The following is a 17,793-nucleotide window of genomic DNA, read 5'->3' as shown; positions in this document are numbered from 1 at the left end:
AATAATCATAGGGAAGACTGCCGACTTGACAGTTGTCCAAAAGACAACCATTGACACCTTGCACAAGGAGGGCAAGACACATTGTTAAAGAGGCTGGCTGTTCTCACAGAGCATGCAAGACATGGGTTTCAGCTGTCGCATTCCTTCCTTCATTTTGTCAAGCCACTCAAGAGACAGCATCAAAAGCATTTCGCCTGGGCTAAAGACTGGACTGGTGCTGAGTGGTCCAAAGTTATGTTCTCTGATGAAAGTACATTTTTGCATTTTCTTTGGAAATCAAGGTCCCAGAGTCTGGAGGAAGAGAGGAGATGCACAGAATCCACGTTGCTTGAGGTCCAGTGTAAAGTTTCCACAGTCATGATGGTTTGGGGAGCCATGTCATCTGCTGGTGTTCGTCCACTGTGTTTTCTGAGGTCTAAGGACCAGGAAGTTTTAAAGCACTTCATACTTCCTGCTGCTGACCAACTTTATGGTAAAGTTAAAAAGGGAAAGGTAAAGATGAGCAGTCTCCATGCCACGCCACATTGCTGCAGTAATCCAGGCTAAAGGAGCCCCAACTAAGTATTGAGTGCTGTACATGCTCATACTTTTCATGTTCATACTTTTCATTTGGCCAACATTTTTAAAAATCCTTTTTTTTTAATTGGTAACACAGAGAATATTACTTGGTAAGTAATATTCTAATTTTCAAATTTGTAATATGTTTTTAATATATTATAGTAAATATACTGTAATATAAATAATATAATAATAATATAATATATATATATATATATATATATATATATATATATATATATATAGTTTTACTTTTCGAATGGAATTACTGAAATTTTGAAAAAAAAAAAATATTTTCATGATATTCTAATTTTATGACCAGCACCTGTATTTTAGTTTAGCCCTGCCCAGTCACACTAAAGTTGGGGTGTTTGAGTTCAATACAGGACAGCCAATTAGAAAGTTAAGGGGGCAGCGTTGTGAGAGTCATGTTCTTTGATTTTTCCAGCACCTTTAACACCATTCAGCCCCTCCAACTGAAAGACAAGCTGGCAAGGATGCAAGCGGATCCGCATCCGGTCACCTGGATTACTGACTACATCACTGGCAGACCTCAGTATGTCAGGCTGAAGAACTGTACATCAGAGACTGTGGTCAGCAACACAGGAGTACCACAGGGAACTGTACACCTCAGAATTCAAGTACAACTCTGAGATATGCCACATGCTGAAGTTTACAGACTAAGGAAATGGTGGTGGACCTTCGCAGGACTAGGCCACTCACACAGCCTGTCACTTTTGAGGGGGTTGATGTGGAGATGGTTAGGACCTACAGGTATCTCGGACTGCACTTGCATGATAGGTTGGATTGGTCAGGCAACACAGACATCCTGTACAGAAAGAGACAGAAAGTTTTTTTTTTCTGAGGAGGCTGGGGTCCTTTAACATATAAAGGAAGCTCCTATCAGACTGTGGTGTCCAGCTGTATTTTCTATGCTGTGGTGTGCTGGGGAGGAAGCATGAAAAAAAGGGGTGAGATACGACTTGACAAGGTGGGTCAGTGGTTGGTGTAGAACTGGACTCTATGGTTAAGATGGTAGAGAGGAGGACACTGCACAAACAATCATGGATGATGATGGTCACCCACTGCACACCATCATTATGGACCAAAGGAGCAAGTTCAGTGTCAGGTTGCTGTCACAAAGCTGGAGTCAGCTGGACCCTTTGTTCCTATAGCCATCAGGCTCTTAAACTCGTTACAGTGGGGGCGGAAGAGGGGGAGGAGGACAAATGAGGACAGAGTCTCTTATATTTAATCATAGGTTTATTTATCTGCACTATTAACACTTTACTGTACATCCTATACATCTGCACTCCTAGGTTTTAAATTATGTTTTACTTGTATTTATTGTATTACTGTGCTGTATTGTGTAACTGCTACTGGCTGCTAAATTTCTTTTGGGATCAATAAAGTATCTATGTATTTATTAGATTATGATATAGATATTTTCTTTTAACTGTTCTACTGTTGTTATGTTTGCAAGCAATTTGCACTGAAATTAAGGATTTTTTTTACTCCAAAATGTATGCCCAAAACGCAAACTGCAAATGTTTAGTGATTATGAGCTTGTAATACAGAACAACAAGGGACATCCGGGAGTTTAAAGCATGTAAACCACAGTGAAAGAAGGCACAATTTTCTTAAACACTGAAAACAGCTCAGTCCCGGAGTTCCTCCTATGGGCTCAATGCTGACCACAAAACCATGCAAGAAGAGTCTAAACTGGCTGCAGTATAGTATGTGTAACTGCAGTTGGCACTGTGCGTTTGGGAAGACACTGCTGCTGAGGCGGAAAAGCAGGGTAAGGGTTACTCAGCACTGTTTGATGAACCTGAACTTTAGCCCATTCTGTATGTAGTTGCTTAACACAGGGATGTCCCGGTTCCTACTGCGGCTCGTGGCCGCTCACCCTGCCCACACTTTGGCAAAACCGCAGCGGCTTCACTTTCTACCGAGCCGCTCAATCATCGACCTTTCCTACTCAACACACTTCATGGATTTTAAAGGCTCTTCCATTCCGACTTCCATGAAGAAGCTAGTGGTAACAAAACTCAGCCAAAACTTTAAGGAGGCTGTTTCTCTACAAACGGCTCCGGTACCAACACCGGGAGACGGAGAGCTACTCGTCCGAAACAGGTGAGCCAGTGACGGCATACCTCAGAACTCAGAGTCGATGTAGCATAGCCTCAGTATACGGACTGTAATACGGCACAGGACGATTAAAACTCGTAGTATATGAGAATGGGAGCTTGGATAACGCATTATGTATTGGATTATTTTGTCGCTGTTGTGTAAAACAGTTTCGCTTTACTGTTGGTGCCAGCAAGTTAGCTTTGTTTTTCCGACCAACTCCCGCCCTACTGCGGTACTGATTGGTTGGCCATACCCCGGTCATAAACCTGGTTCCCGGACTGCGATTTGTTATTGGGTTATACTGACAACAAGCAGTCCATCTGTAAGTCAGGCCTAAATACAAGTGGAGAAAAACACATGAACCCTGGAACGGTATAGGGAACCTTTGGGGACTTGCTTTTGATTCAGGGTGTCGATATTCTACTATAAAACAGTTCTCAATCAAAAGTTTAGAATTACTTTTGCATTTTATCATTATTATTTTTTATTTTCCTTACTCCAGATACTTAATACTTTAAAAAACAAATGCATTTTGTTGTCTTAAAGCCTATTAATTGCAGCATTTTAAATGGCATAATGCAAATAAATAATAAAATACAATTTAGCATGTGGATAGAAATATATTCAATGTCCAGTATACGTAAATAAGTTTTTTTTATAAATAGCAAAGAAGCATTAACACGTTTATTACTGCCAATACAACATGATTTCCTGTGTTTACTGGAAATGAAATGATGTAATACATGTACAAAAGCCATATACATTTATAAAAACAATAGTCTTCATGATATTATGATCATATTATCATATCATATAATATTATTATATTATCACGATATTATCCATGATATTACACTGGGCCCCACAACTCAACAACAATACTACCAAAATACTCAGTTAAAACCTTTTTCGCTCCCCTGTCAGTCACAGGGCCTTAGAATCGTCCTAACGTCCAAACCCAGCCTCCACTCCCCATACGGCACCTCTGTGCTTATTTATAATAAAATGCATCTGTGGTCACAGAGGCATGAAGTGTCTTGCTTAGCAGTTATTATTTCAGGGGCTGGTTTTTAACAAGCTTATAGAAAAACGGAATAGAAAGCCATGCTTGTGAAAAAACTTTTTAGTGTGTGATGTAAGAATTTAAGTGTGTAAGAAATTTATGATGTAAATATATTCAAAAAAGTTATTTTAAATGAATGTAGGATATAATTGTTATAAATGAATATTATTTAAATATTTAAATGCATATTAATGTTATTAAAACTTTCTGGTTCTGGTTGTTTCTGTTTTTTCCCCTGTGTCTTTAGGTATGTTGGCATAAATGCGTCTGATATTAACTACTCAGCCGGACGGTACGACCCCTCAGTGACCCCTCCTTTTGACATTGGGTTTGAGGGTGTGGGGCAGGTGGTGGGTTTGGGTTTGAGTGCCAGTTCCAGCTTCACCGTGGGTGACATTGTGGCGTATCTAAGCAACGGTGCATTTGCAGAGTACACAGTAATTTCCTCCAAAAAGGCAATACCAGTGCCTGCCGCTCGGCCTGAGCTGCTAGCTCTGCTGGTTAGCGGAGCGACAGCACACATTGCCCTACGCAGGCTTGGGGAGCTGGCCCGGGGAGAAACGGTGCTGGTGACCGCAGCAGCCGGAGGAACTGGCCAGTTTGCCGTTCAGTTTGCTAAAATGGCCGGCTGCCACGTGGTGGGGACGTGTTCCTCTGATGAAAAGGCAGGATTCTTAAAGACCATTGGCTGCGACCGACCAATCAACTACAAGACGGAGGACTTGGTTGCAACACTGTGCAAGGAGTACCCTCAAGGTGTGGACGTAGTGTACGAGTCAGTAGGGGGCAGCATTTTCGACCTTGCAGTGAACAACCTGGCCACTAGGGGCAGACTGCTGGTCATCGGCTTTATCTCTGGCTACCAGAGCGCCTCTGGCCTGCAGCCAGTGAAGGGCGCCACTATCCCTGCCAAGCTCCTGCAAAGATCAGCCAGCATCCGCGGTTTCTTCCTGCCCCACTTCATTTCGGACTACAGCGAGTCCCTGAGAAGCATGCAGGAGCAGCTGGCTGCTGGCAGGCTGGTGTGTGAAGTGGACGTTGGAGAGCAAGACGTGGGCGGACGCTTTGTGGGTCTGGAGTCCGTCTACAGAGCTGTGGAGTACATGTACAGCGGAAGGAATATCGGCAAGGTGGTGGTAGAGTTGCAGCCGCAAAATAGCAGCAAACTGTGATTAAAATATATCAACAGTGTTTGCAGTGGGTAACTCGCACATGTCATTTTGCCTTGAAAATAAATATCTAATTAAATAATTTTCAACATTTAAAGCAAAAAGTCTTTGGTTAGAATGTGCATTTGAACAGAGTGTGTGGAAGAGTACTTTTAAATTGTTCATTGTGGTACAGTCCCCTTTCAGAGCAGATCAATCTGATGACATTTAGTCAAGGAAGTATTAAGAGAGCACTCAGGCAGGTGATGTATTATGAATTATATAAGGGTGTCATTCTTTTCAGCATAATAATTCTATTTAAATTTTAAACCATTTAAATGAAGAGACATACTGTCTACAGTGAAAAACAAAAACAAAAACAATAAAACATGTGCATATAGTACAAATACCAGTACCATAAGCAACGCTGTGATTGCTTAGGTAACCAGTGCAAGGTTCCAGCAGAGCTGGTTTATGAAGAGTCAATTCATTTTATGACACAACAGCTTTGCTTGGTGGTAACTATGGCCGGTCGTGACCCATCCTATCCCCCTGGACACATCTTATCTCCTCTGACGTCATCTTACGGTGGAACCATTTAGGACCCAATATGTTAGCCAGCCGATGTAGCCAGCACACTACTCGTTAGCCAATTGAGCTGATCCCCCTTCGATTGTATTAGCTACCATGCTACTGATTAGCCAGCCGAGCCCCCCCTAAAAGATATTTACTGATCATTACTGAGAAGTTTTTATCTCAATAAAGTGTTGCCATTTAACTAGCAAGATATCTACATCCTATATATATTTTTATTACTGTGCATTTACTGTGTATTTATTTCTTTTCTTGACAATGTTTTTAGTTTTGTATGACTATTTTTGTGAACCTTGTGCAAGATCAGTAAATAATTGGGATAATAAAAATAATAAAGCGATACAAAACAACTACCACTAGATAAAACACACTGTAAATAGGGGGCAGCGCGACTGGCTAACCAGTAGCATGCTAGCTAATACAATTGAAAGGGGGATCAGCTTGACTGGCTAACTAGTAGCATGATGGCTACATTGACTGGCTAACTAGTAGCATGATAGCTAATACAGTTGAAGGGGATTCGCTAGGCTGTCTAACCTCAAACGATTTGCGCTGATACTCCCCAAGTGACTTGGTAAAATAATCATTGTACTCCTAATATGTTAACCCCTAATGAAATACAGCATTCAATATTTTCTAGTACTTTGGGTCTTTGCTCACTGTATTAGGTTCTAAATGGTCCTTCTGTAAGATCATGTCAGGGGATAGGATGTGTCACGACACCGGTTCCTCATTTAAAAGCTGTGCATGTGACATAAGTATGTAAGCACATGTGATGTTGCCAGGAAAACATCTCAGAAGGTAAGGTTTGTGTGTGTGTGTGTGTGTGTGTTTTTGGACCTCACACACACTGCTGCACACACTTTTGCACCTGTTTGTGTGGCTGCTGCTGGTTTAATGTGAACTCACCGTAAACATTAATTTCCTACTGCATCAATTTCCTACTCCGTCTGGTACAGGTGTGACCTCAGCAGGTAGCTCCATCACACACAGCCTTCTGAAAAGACCTACAGTAAATAAACCTCTCTTGTACAAACATGTTCTAAACAGTATTGAGTTGTAAATGGTTTGTAGAGGAACATGATTCCAGAATCATGCAGTAGTCTAGAACAAGCTGGGGAGTTTCAGTACATAACATGCTTTACTTGTAAATTACAGCAGTTGTTACTGGAGTTTAATAAGGTGCACCTACATACTAAGCAATAAAGAATTTTCTGCATTATAATGATAGTGGAACCCTGTTTTATGTACAGCTATCTACAGTGTGAAGAACCCTTTAACTAGGTAAAACCCTATTTAAGCTTCTGCAATTTAAACAGCAATTTATCACGGCTCTATACTGAACCATTGCCTTTACTAAAGAACCCTTTTTCAATAGTGTAGTTTTGATGGTAATAACTATAACTATAATTTCAAATCACACAAAAATCTTTAGCATACAGCAATTCAGTCCTGCCCATTTAGCAGATTGTAGCTTAGATCTACCCATCCCCCCAACAGCAGTTTAGTTACACCCATCCTGCCTACAGTAGTTTAGTCCCACCCATCCCACCTTAGAGTTAGCAATTTAGTCTACAACAGTTTGGTCTTACCTATTCCACGTACAGCAGTTTAGTCCCTCCCATTCGGCCCACAGCAGTTTTGCCTTACTCATTCAACCTACAGTGGTTAGCGTTATTCATTTAGCCTACAGCAGTTTAGCCTTGTATATTTATGCTGTGAAATTATAACAGAATGATATGGACAGCCTGGCCACTTCCTATTTCCCCCATTGTATGGCTAGAAATGGTGTCTAAAGGATCTTTATTCTGGGAAGTAGAATGAAAAAATACATGTATATTTGGGTTTGTTTTTTTTACAGCAAAAAGGTTTTGGGCATTTCTGCTACTGAGTGCTGACTGGTTAGTGAGTCTGACACACAAAAAGGTCTGCAATGCTGAAACATTTCTTGCTGTTTTGTGTTGAGGAAGTTTGGACTCGTTTGGGAGCATCCTCTAGTGTGTGACAAACCTGGAAGACAAGTGATAATTCATCTTTCTCTGTAATTCAAGTTCTCTGGTTATACGTGTTATAAATGTTACATCTTGGCTCATTTACTTATATCTGTCTTAAAGGTACAGTAATAGAAAAAGTGTGTTTAATTGTAAGGAATAAAGAGAGGTTGGTGTAAATATTTTTATTACAATGTTTTTGGTTCATAAACACAGATTAATTGATACAAAAAACTAATGGAAGATTCTGCCACTGTGTGTGTCTCTTCAATTAACAAGAGTGTGTGTAAAAACTGTGTGCTGGTCTTGTGGGACACCTGCCCTGGCTCACATTACTGCACCTTCACACACCAATTAGTGTAACAGCATCAAAATCACAACAACACACTGCCTGTAATTGGCTTTGGCTGCACCCAGTTTGACTAAACATGAACACGAATACATGCACTCGCACACAATTCAGGCTAAGTAGAGGCCTTCCCACCACCAGACAGTTGCCCTACCCCTCTGTACAAATATAATTGCACAAAAAATCTGCCTGAACACCACACTTCAATTATGGCTGTAAAAGAGAAGTCCATTCATTTTCTACAGTTGTTTGCTTAACTCAGTGTTTGAGGTGAGCACATTCAGAGTAAGGTTTGGTGTATACTGTGGTCCTTTGTAGAGAAGCTTGTGCTCATGCATGTATCCTTCCACCATGTTAACGTTATGTGGTTTTAAAAATATGTTTAAACCCAAATTCTTCTTAAAACTATGGTAAACAGTGTTCCAGACATCAGGCAGTGTATTCATAACCATTTGGTGTAATAACTTTCACTTAACTACCACTGTAAGCAATTTTGACTTAGTAACATTCTCTAGAATGGAGTGTTTCACAGCAAACTCAACCCAATAAATCCAAGATTCAGATCAAATTTTATTTTATTTATCAAATTATAATAAAAATATTTTTTTTATCCAGCTTTAGTTTCAGCACTTCAGAAACTCTGATCACACACTGCAGCTGCTTGCTTTATTAAGAGAACCAGGCATTTTATTAAGAATAGTTTTTTTTCAGATTCCTTGTGCTAATTGGTTGGTGTGTGTTACAGTAAATGTGTGTATGCGCACGCAGTAAAGTGCAGTGTACATTACAGCAAAGTAGAGCTTCTTTCCTTTCCTGCTGCTGTTTTTCAGTATCAGTTTAATGAGCTTTCCGCCGTGTGTGTGCGTACATGCAGTGTTGTCAACCTATTATTTATATGTAGCGACTTTTCCGACCCCTCTAGCGACTTTTTAAGTGACAAATCTAGCGACAAATTAGCGACAAATAAGAGGTGAACACTGTTCAGTTACTGTCATCAGCAGATAGATAAATAGATAGATAGAAAATAAGTAACCATAGTGTCTCCTGTAAGGTCACTTTGCCGGTCCCAAGCCCACATAAAGGAGGAGGGTTAAACGTAGAGCAGCAGTTCCACCCAACATAACAGTCGTTTGATTACATAAGATATGCTAACATTTAACGACACATGACTTATTCATTTATTCTACACGCAAATGGACAATTATGTAATTTAGGAGATGCATCGTTCTTCTAGCGACTTTTAGGACAGCCAATAGCTACTTTCCTTACTGAGGCGTTGGCAACACTGGGTTAATGCCCAATGCTGGCCAATTAGTCATCAGACTGGACCAAAACAAAGGGCATTAAAATACAGTTTCAAAATGTTAATCCTCCCAGTTCACCCCTTTATGTAGTGGATCAAATTGTATTCCGTGTATCTGTAGTTTTATACTGGAGCTATGAGGATAATGTGGCTAACAAGTAGCTTATACCCTACCATCAGGGACGGGCTGGCCATCTGGCATACCGGGCATTTTTCCAGGGGGCCGACGTGCTATTTGGGCCGACAGTCCCAACACATTTATATATATAGCAAACTAACCCCTTGGTAAATCTGATAAAATGATAAAACGTCAACAAAATCATTTTGGCTAATGTTCTAATACCAAGTAAGTATATATTGTCAACGCAGGTAAAATAAGCTAATAACGTCCTCACCACTAGCGGCTATTTATTAGACATTGTGTACACTGACTGGATAAGAAAATAAGCCTTGGTAAGTACTGTCATGTCTCCCATCCTGAACTAAATAGTCTTAAATGTGAGAACACTTTTTAAAACCACCATTCACCAACAAACAGTGAGTCAGCATTCTGATTTTGTTATTAGGCTAATAAATGTTTAACTAGTAGGCCTAGGCTAAGCTATTTTTTAGGCCTGGCAGTTTTATGTAGCTTAGGTGGCTAAGACAATGAAACAAAATCACACTTTTTAAAGTGCTGTGTGTAAAAAAACCTCACCCCACAGTCTATTCATGTTTTGATGAGCTAGGTTGAGATCGCATCCCCAGAAAAGGATAGTAAAGTGTTATTAAGAGAAAGTTAATAAATGTTAATAAATGACACTTTTTGGAAGTATTTAATGTGTCGACTCTCACTGATTCCTGTTAACGAATTGGTTTTAAGGAGTTGCACAGTTGGTATACATATTCAAGAGACAGAAAAGGTGTGCATTATCGAATGTGGTGGGCTGGTCTGACCCAAAATACCAGGACCGATTTTTTGTACCAGTCCGCTGCTGCCTGCCAATAACCGCATGTCTAAATAATCACACACACCACCAGCAGAATGGAAATCCACTAGTGTTCTTGTATGAGGAACTGATGTCGGAACTGATTTGTTCACTATGATGGTGATTAGAACCAGATGTCTGACAGCTGTCTAATTTAAATTGAATTACACTTTCACAGCAAACCTATTCTGAATGTGTTTATCTCAAACACACTGTAGAAAATGGGAAGGATTTCCCATTCTGTACAGAATGAGCTGTCAGTGCTATGTATGTGTGTGTTGGGCCTCCTGCTGTAGGTGAGGTGTAAGGTGGGCAGAAAACAGACGGCTGTAGAGGAGAGTTTCTGGCATCTGTCACGTCATGTAGGGGTCCAGAGCTTTCTCCAGCCGGGGCGGTCACACGCACACACTGAAGATGTCACACTGACAGTGCTCTGGCAACACACACACATAGCTCTTTAATGACTTGCTTTGAAATGTTTTTTATTTTCTCCTCACTTTCAGCCAGACTTGTTTTCGTGTTTTTTTTTATTCACAACTTTCTAGAGGTCATGTGATGGGGGCAAGGTCGACAAACAAACAAACAAACAAAAATAAGGAGCAAAAAGTCTGTGAAGGTTTATTTTCCTGTCTTGTCCTCTACCCCCCACACAGCTAGTCATACACACACGCACACACTCAGCATGTCCTTTCACTAGTAATATATTGTCTTTATCTGTCAGCAGTGTTACACACACACAACTATTCTATTTAAAATGATTTGATTTACATAAAATATGTGTATGTGGTCACTCTGAATATATTAGGAGGTCAGGTCTCTCCACGTTAGTGTCCAGAAGCTGAAGGAGGAACAAAAGCACACAAAGCTGTTGTCTAAACTTCTCTGTCACCAGGGAGAAACTGATCCTACTGTAAATAAGTTTTCATATAGAAAAGATTTATTCATTTTTAAATAGACTTCAGTTCAGAAGGATTTTCCTGTAAAGTTGCAAATTTGGAGATAAGATGTTTCTGCGTGACCGTGATGATTTACATCGGTGTTTAGGCAATTTGTAGGCTGTCGTCAATCATATATCTCTCTCGCAGTGACCAGTGATTGTGGAAAGAAGATTGTTAAAGACAAAGTGTTTAAAGCTGTAAAAACCCCATACACTGAATATGAGACGATTGTAAAAGCAAAGCAAATGGCCAGACATTTGACACAATTTGGAATTCTAAAAATACAGAGGCACCCCTTGTTAAGATGTGTTCTTAGGCTTCTAATAAATTCATAAAATAAAATATTTTAGTACAACGAAAAATCCAACCTTAATTCAAGTGCATTTATTCAGTGGGTAAAATTCCATATAAGGAAATAACTATTTTATATGAAATCACGTGTGCCACAATTTTGGGCACCCCTGATGTTAATACTTTGTACAACCCTTTTCTGCCAACAAGCCAGCACTTAATCTCCTCCTAGAACCTAGAAGTGTTTAAAGCTGTGAAAACCCATACACCGAATATGAGACAATTGTAAAAGCAAAGCAAATTGCCAGACATTTCACACCATTTAGGATTAAAAAATACAGAATATTCATAGAAATGAGTGCTGTCAAAACTCAAAACTCAAAAAAAAAAAAAAAACGCAATTAACGCAACTTGGTGTTTACTTCCTGTGGAGGATAACCTGTGACCTATATGAGGTGTACCGCTAAAGATGAAGATGGAGTTTCAGGTAGAATATTTTGCCTGATGAATCTTTGATCTGCACAATTTGCAAAACCGAACTGAATTATCACAGACGTAATGCGTCTTTGACATGTCACCTGAAAGCAAAACACACTACCGCTTCTCTTCTGGGCCTCGTCATTGTACATTCCATGAGTGTGGTGGTCGCGGAGAAATAACGAAACCTGTAAGTGAGAAGGAAACTACTGCTTTGGTTAACTAAAACCACTTCGCGACAGTGGAAAATGTCAAAAGATTGTTGGCCACTTTAAGCGTAGTCCATCAAACGCTTGCATTAAACACATGCATTAAAAAACAGCAAGTCGCATTTGGGCAGAAGGAAGAATCACGTGTTCAGGCTGTTACAACAACATAGAATTCTACATTAGAGATGGTGAAGCGAATCGAGCGAAACAAATCTCCACTGACCACTACACTGACTCTGAACAGCAAAACTGTAACGTTACCATGTTAAATGGACTGGAGCTTGTTAGAGGAACTACTTGAACCTAGCAGGTTAGTGAAGATTTCTTTCTTCTCTCTCTCTCTCTCTCTCTCTCTCTCTCTCTCTGTGCAAGTGTGTGTTGTGTGCTGTCTCTCTCTTTACCTGTGGAGTTTGTGTTCTATCTATATATTTTCTGTGTGTATGTGTCTGTTCTTGCCTTTTGTCTACATATGCATGTCTGCATTTGACGTCTCACCATGTGTATCTTTTCTCTCACTCCCCTCATGAATCCCCTATGTTCAGGATAAATACCATACCAAAGTCTGTGTCTTTCTAGTTAATAACAATTTATTAAGATGTTTAAAACACATTTCTATTGCAAATACAGCACCCTCCACAATTATTGTGTTCTGAGGCTTCTAATAAATTCATTAAAAAAAAAAAATAATGAAAAAAAAAATTTTCACAAGATAGGAGAATTAAGAGAGAGGGATTTGACCATTCTTTTTTGCACACTCTCTCTTAATCATCCAGAATCCTGGGTCCTCTCCTATGCACTCTCCTCTTCAGCTCACCCCCCAGGTTTTCAAACAGGTTGAGGTCTGGAGACTGAGATGGCCATTGAGAGGGCTTAATGTTGTGTCTAAAGAACCATTTTTGTGTAGATTCGGCCACATGTTTAAGGTAATTGTCTTGCTGAAAGACCCAGTGACAAACCATCTTCAGCTTTTGGGCAGAGGCCACCTGATTTTTGATTTAAAATGTCCTGGCATTTAAAAGAGTTCATGATGCCATGCACCCTAACAAGGGCCTGGAGCCTTTGTAAAAGAAAGAGGCCCACAGCATCATGGATCCTCCCCAATACTTCACCGTGGGCATGAGGTGCTTTTCCAAGTAGTCCTATTTTGTGTTACACCAAGGTGACAAGGTGCCAATAATTTTGTCCGGCTTTTGTGTGAAATCAGAAAAAAACTTTTTTCTCTGCTTGTGCGTTGTTCCAATACACACCAAAGAAATGAACACATATATTACAAAACATGTGTAATTGCAATAATTATCTGGGAGAAATTTCAGGGGTGCCAACACGTTTGGCCATGACTGTATTAATGATAGATATGTACAACAACTGATTGTAAATAATGCTTTATGCTAGAACTGCAAAATCCTCATATAAATGACATTTTAATCTCTTTTTAAACCAATGTAAACTAACTAATGCTAAATTTCACAGTTTCTTATTCACCTCATGTAGGGTAAATGTGTATGTTCTTTCGATCTCTTTGCCCTTTTTGTATTTGTTATATAAAATAAAGTATTTTTTTAAACTAGCAAAATTTAAAATGAAATCTGAAATCAACACCCTCTCCTTCCTAAAATTGTGCCTTTAAATTGCTAAGCAATTCCCATATTATTCCAGATGATTAATGTAGTATTTTAAGGGGCTGCTGGAGTGTTGCTAACTGTTTGCTATGGAATCCCAGGTGCTGTAAAGGGCCACACTGATCATGTGGGGAGTGTGTTGTGTGCAGTGTGGAGAACTGGTGCAGTGGTTGTATGTCTGGTCTCAGAGTGAAAAGAGGCTCTACACAAGTGTCAGGTGTTACGCGTCGGGTGGCAAGTGAAGGACATGTCACTGACAGCTTTAGGGCAGAGATCAGCAGCAGAATGACACTGAAGGAGGATTAGACAAGTGCTGTAAGGGTGGCGTGGATTATAGCCCCTTGCTGTTTTCCGATCAAAACCATCTGTTCAAACTGCATTTAATGACTCTAGAACTGTAAACTAAGTATTTTCTTCTCATTGCGATACATTGCACAACACCATACCTCAGAACATGGCAGTGTGTACTGAGCGCTGCTGAGAATTATAGGATAAATCAGATCTACAGCACAATGACGATAAACTGAGGGGGTAGCTATTGCTGTGCTGGACTTTTGTGTGTGTATGTGTGTGCGTGCACGCTCAGTGAACGAGAGAGAGAGATCACGCTCTGGAGCACTCTTGATGAAGTAAAGGTTGTCTTCATTATAGTCATTAATATTCATGAGGATGGTAATTTGGACACAGTAAAGGTCTCAGTAACCTTTCCCTGCACTTTTTTTCCTCTGAAGAAAATTATAGTTCTACAGTGCCTTCATTAATTAAAACTCACTTTCTTCAGCCATCACCTGCAGTTCTGCTGCTTGAAGCACAGAAACAGTTAAGCTGTGTGTGTTTATATATACTCTGAACTTACACACTCTAAACCACAACCAACTCAACTAACTCAACTGTGTGTCACTCACAAAACCCCATGCTCACTATCATTAAATGTACATCATAATAAACCAAACTCTGACTTGTGTAAATGGCGGTCGAGACTCAGCAAAGGTGGACTAAAAAGGGTATCTACTACACGACATTGGACCCCACATATAAGGCTAGACTAGCTGTATTTAGTCTTATATGCTCCACTCACATGTCAAATCCTGTGTCCAAAACTGTGTAAAATGGATAAATTAATAGAAAAGATGTTCATTTTAACCAATTAAAATGTTGATCATTTTCTTTTTACTAATTTGTCTTTTACTGTCAAATACAGATAACCTACGGATAACATAATCTAATCTGACTTAAAGGGTATTTTACTAAATAAAAAACAGGGATAGTGCAGATAAGATTACATTAAAATGTAAAATAACATTATTGGCCCCTTGCAACAATGCAGAAGCAGAAGGACAAAACCACTACACATGTAGGGGTGGTATAGAGGGCACTTCATAGCAGCACCCTATAGAAGGGCAACTCATTAAGACACAATCAAAATTTCAGGTACATCATCATCATTTTTGCAAGAAGGGGCATCCTAGAGGTGATTTATTTTTCAGCGTGAAAGGCAGCCAATAGGGGACTTCGTTGTATTTGTCTTATTTTGCTTTTTTAACCATTTAGTCACCGGAGGAGTGGTTTCTGTCAGAGTCCACCAGCCAGAAATAAAAGTGTCTGACTATCTGCTTTAGTCCAAACCAAGAGAACCCAAACGCAGATATAAACACTGTTATAGAGCTATTATAATAAAGCACCCAGACTGGAGGCTTAACTGAGAGGGTTAAGCGATATTCTGGAGTAATGCCATTAACATGTGAGAGAGAGGCTTGTCAGTGATAAAATGGCTGTGAAAGTAAGGCATTAATGAGGCTTGTGGTTAAAGTGCAACATTATCTACATATATACACACATATATATACACACTCTCACTTACTCTCTCTCTCTCTCTCTCTCTCTCTCTCTCTCTCTCTAACACAGCTATTGCCACAAAGACACACTCCTCACTAGCACTGGCCATTGGTCTGCTCCTTATTATCTTATTCAAACCCACTCAGGGGAGGGGTTTCTAAATGAGGAGAGAGCCCTTTAATCACCTCTGGTACCTGCGCGCACACACACTCGCACTCACATACATACAGTTCTGCTTGATTAAGTGTGGTGAGTGAGAGGCTGTAATTAGTCTGTAGAGAGTAAAGTGATGAAACAGTGCAGCAGAGCAAGTGCTAACGCTAACACACTTAATTCAGTCCCACATATACTCTCACACGCACACTCTACCATCAGACTCATTGTGAGGTGTTGTGTGTTTGTTTCTAATGCACTATGACTGGACAACTTTGTTAAACATTATGAGTTTTAGCCCCGTCCCATCCCCCAGGATTAGCAAGCAGTAGTTTGTAGTTAGGATAGTCCTAATTAGCTTAATTACTGAGCAGTGGCTGAAGTGTTATTTGAGAGCTGTTTACATTTTACTTTTTGACACTTTTGTGTTTAGCTCTTATTAAAGCTCTGGAAACCTAAATCTGAGATTTCTTTTTAGTTAAGTTAATCTGGCTCCTCAGGGCCCCCAATGTGAATGTACAAGGTATGTCATGAATATCTTCCCAAAGTCTAATACATTTCTGCTGTTTTTCACCAGTATTGCTCTCCTTTTCCATGTGGGATGGGTAGTCCTAAAAGTGGGTCAGGCTGACCTCAGCATACCCCCTGACCAATCACAAGGCTAACATGGCTCTGATCTTTCTTTGAGTCAGAGTGACTCGAAGAGTTAAAGCTACCTGGCGAGCTAAAGCTTGAACTGCGCCAAGGGAAGCGGCTGCTTTGTGTGCCCTTTTGTCCCTCACATATGGGACAGACTGGAGTTTCAGACGCAGCACCCCAGCCTGGAAGATCTACCATACCCTAAGGTTTATTAGACCATGCCCAGACTGTTTTCAGAGAGGTCAGATGAGTGCATTTCTGCTTTATGTTAATGGTGAAAAAGGCTAAATCCAAACCTAAACTGATGACTTCAGGTAGTACAGCAGGAGGTTATGTTAAAAACGAAGTGAAATATAAATAGGGCACATGGCTACACAATGTAGGTTGTTATGCTGAAGAAAACTTTAATGATTTCACATTAAACTAATATAAGAAGTTATGAGTTATGACTTTTTGGACTGTTATATTTAACTGAATATTTAAATGTCTAAAGTGTTTAGGTATGCTATGACAATAAACCATCATTAATCATACAGTTCTGTGTTTGTATTATTAGCTGTGTGATACCTTAATTCCTGACTCAGCAAACAAATTCAGTTTGATTATGGATCCTAATTGTTGTCACGGCAACATAGTGAGCGCCAACAGCTAATTATAATGTGAGGACACGGAGAGCGCTGAGGAGCACAGTGTCTACAAATTAACCCGACAGTTAGCATATCAAACACAACAATTAGTGTCACAGCAATGATGAATAATTCACTTCGACAGAAAAACACATTCTGGGATAATGATTATTCACCTGTGCGCACAAAAACAGTAATTATTGCATCCAATGCCTATGTGTTTACCTTAAACACATATCAAAACAATACAGCTATAATATGCAGAACTAAATAATACTGTTCCCCATTAAGGACAACTCAACAATTTTATTCCAAATTCCGCTGTAACTCATTGTTTGAGATGAACACATTCAGAGTTGGTTTGGTGTAAAATTGTGGTTCATTGTTGAGAATCTCACAGACTCTTTTCTTACAGTGGTGGGGATGAAAACCAGGTGTTGTCATGACTACAAAATAGTATAAAATATATGGATATTTTTTTAATATCCAAACCCACCAGTGAATCTACACGTCTTCAGAGTTTTACATGGAATGTTTAAGCTGGTAGATTAGTGGCAGATCTGAACAAAAACATTTTCCATTTATTATGTGACCCCAAATCTTTTCAAAACCGTTAGGGACACTAGGAATCAAGCAGTGTATTCATAATCATTTGCTAAAATACCTTTCTGTGAGAGCATATAGAGGTTCAGAAGTCTGTTTACGTCATCACCACTGCATTTTCTGTAGTTTTTTTCTGTTTCCACCATATAAAAGGTGTTTTGATGCCTATAGTTTTTGATATAAATAAGTAAACTAAACAGAACACTGTTGGGTTCAGCTGCATCTGTTCCTGGTCATCTCTGTGCTGAAGGCCGATCACTGTAGGTTCTTTATTCTGACGGTCTCTCTTTAACCC

At 39.7% G+C, this 17,793-nt stretch overlaps 1 protein-coding gene across 1 annotated transcript; it reads left to right on the top strand.

Moving 5' to 3' along the window:
- The first annotated feature begins 2,333 nt into the window (after positions 1 to 2,333).
- Positions 2,334 to 7,669, top strand: LOC140546076 (prostaglandin reductase-3-like). Its single transcript, XM_072669208.1, has 2 exons — positions 2,334 to 2,694; positions 4,002 to 7,669. The coding sequence occupies exons 1-2, from the start codon at positions 2,432 to 2,434 to the stop codon at positions 4,924 to 4,926; spliced, it is 1,188 nt and encodes a 395-aa protein (XP_072525309.1). The 5' UTR covers positions 2,334 to 2,431; the 3' UTR covers positions 4,927 to 7,669.
- The last annotated feature ends 10,124 nt before the right edge of the window (positions 7,670 to 17,793 follow it).

This window comes from Salminus brasiliensis, chromosome 23, assembly GCF_030463535.1.
Source record: "Salminus brasiliensis chromosome 23, fSalBra1.hap2, whole genome shotgun sequence".
Taxonomy (NCBI): Eukaryota; Metazoa; Chordata; class Actinopteri; order Characiformes; family Bryconidae; genus Salminus; species Salminus brasiliensis.
The sequence above is the reverse complement of the archived record's forward strand: the minus strand, read 5'-3'. Positions and strand labels throughout refer to the sequence as shown.

Coding starts and splice junctions, on each gene's coding strand:
- LOC140546076 (XM_072669208.1), top strand. CDS start 2,432: ATGTCCCGGTTCCTACTGCGGCTCGTGGCCGCTCACCCTGCCCACACT. Junction 2,695..4,001: donor GAGCTACTCGTCCGAAACAG/GTGAGCCAGTGA, acceptor CTGTGTCTTTAG/GTATGTTGGCATAAATGCGT.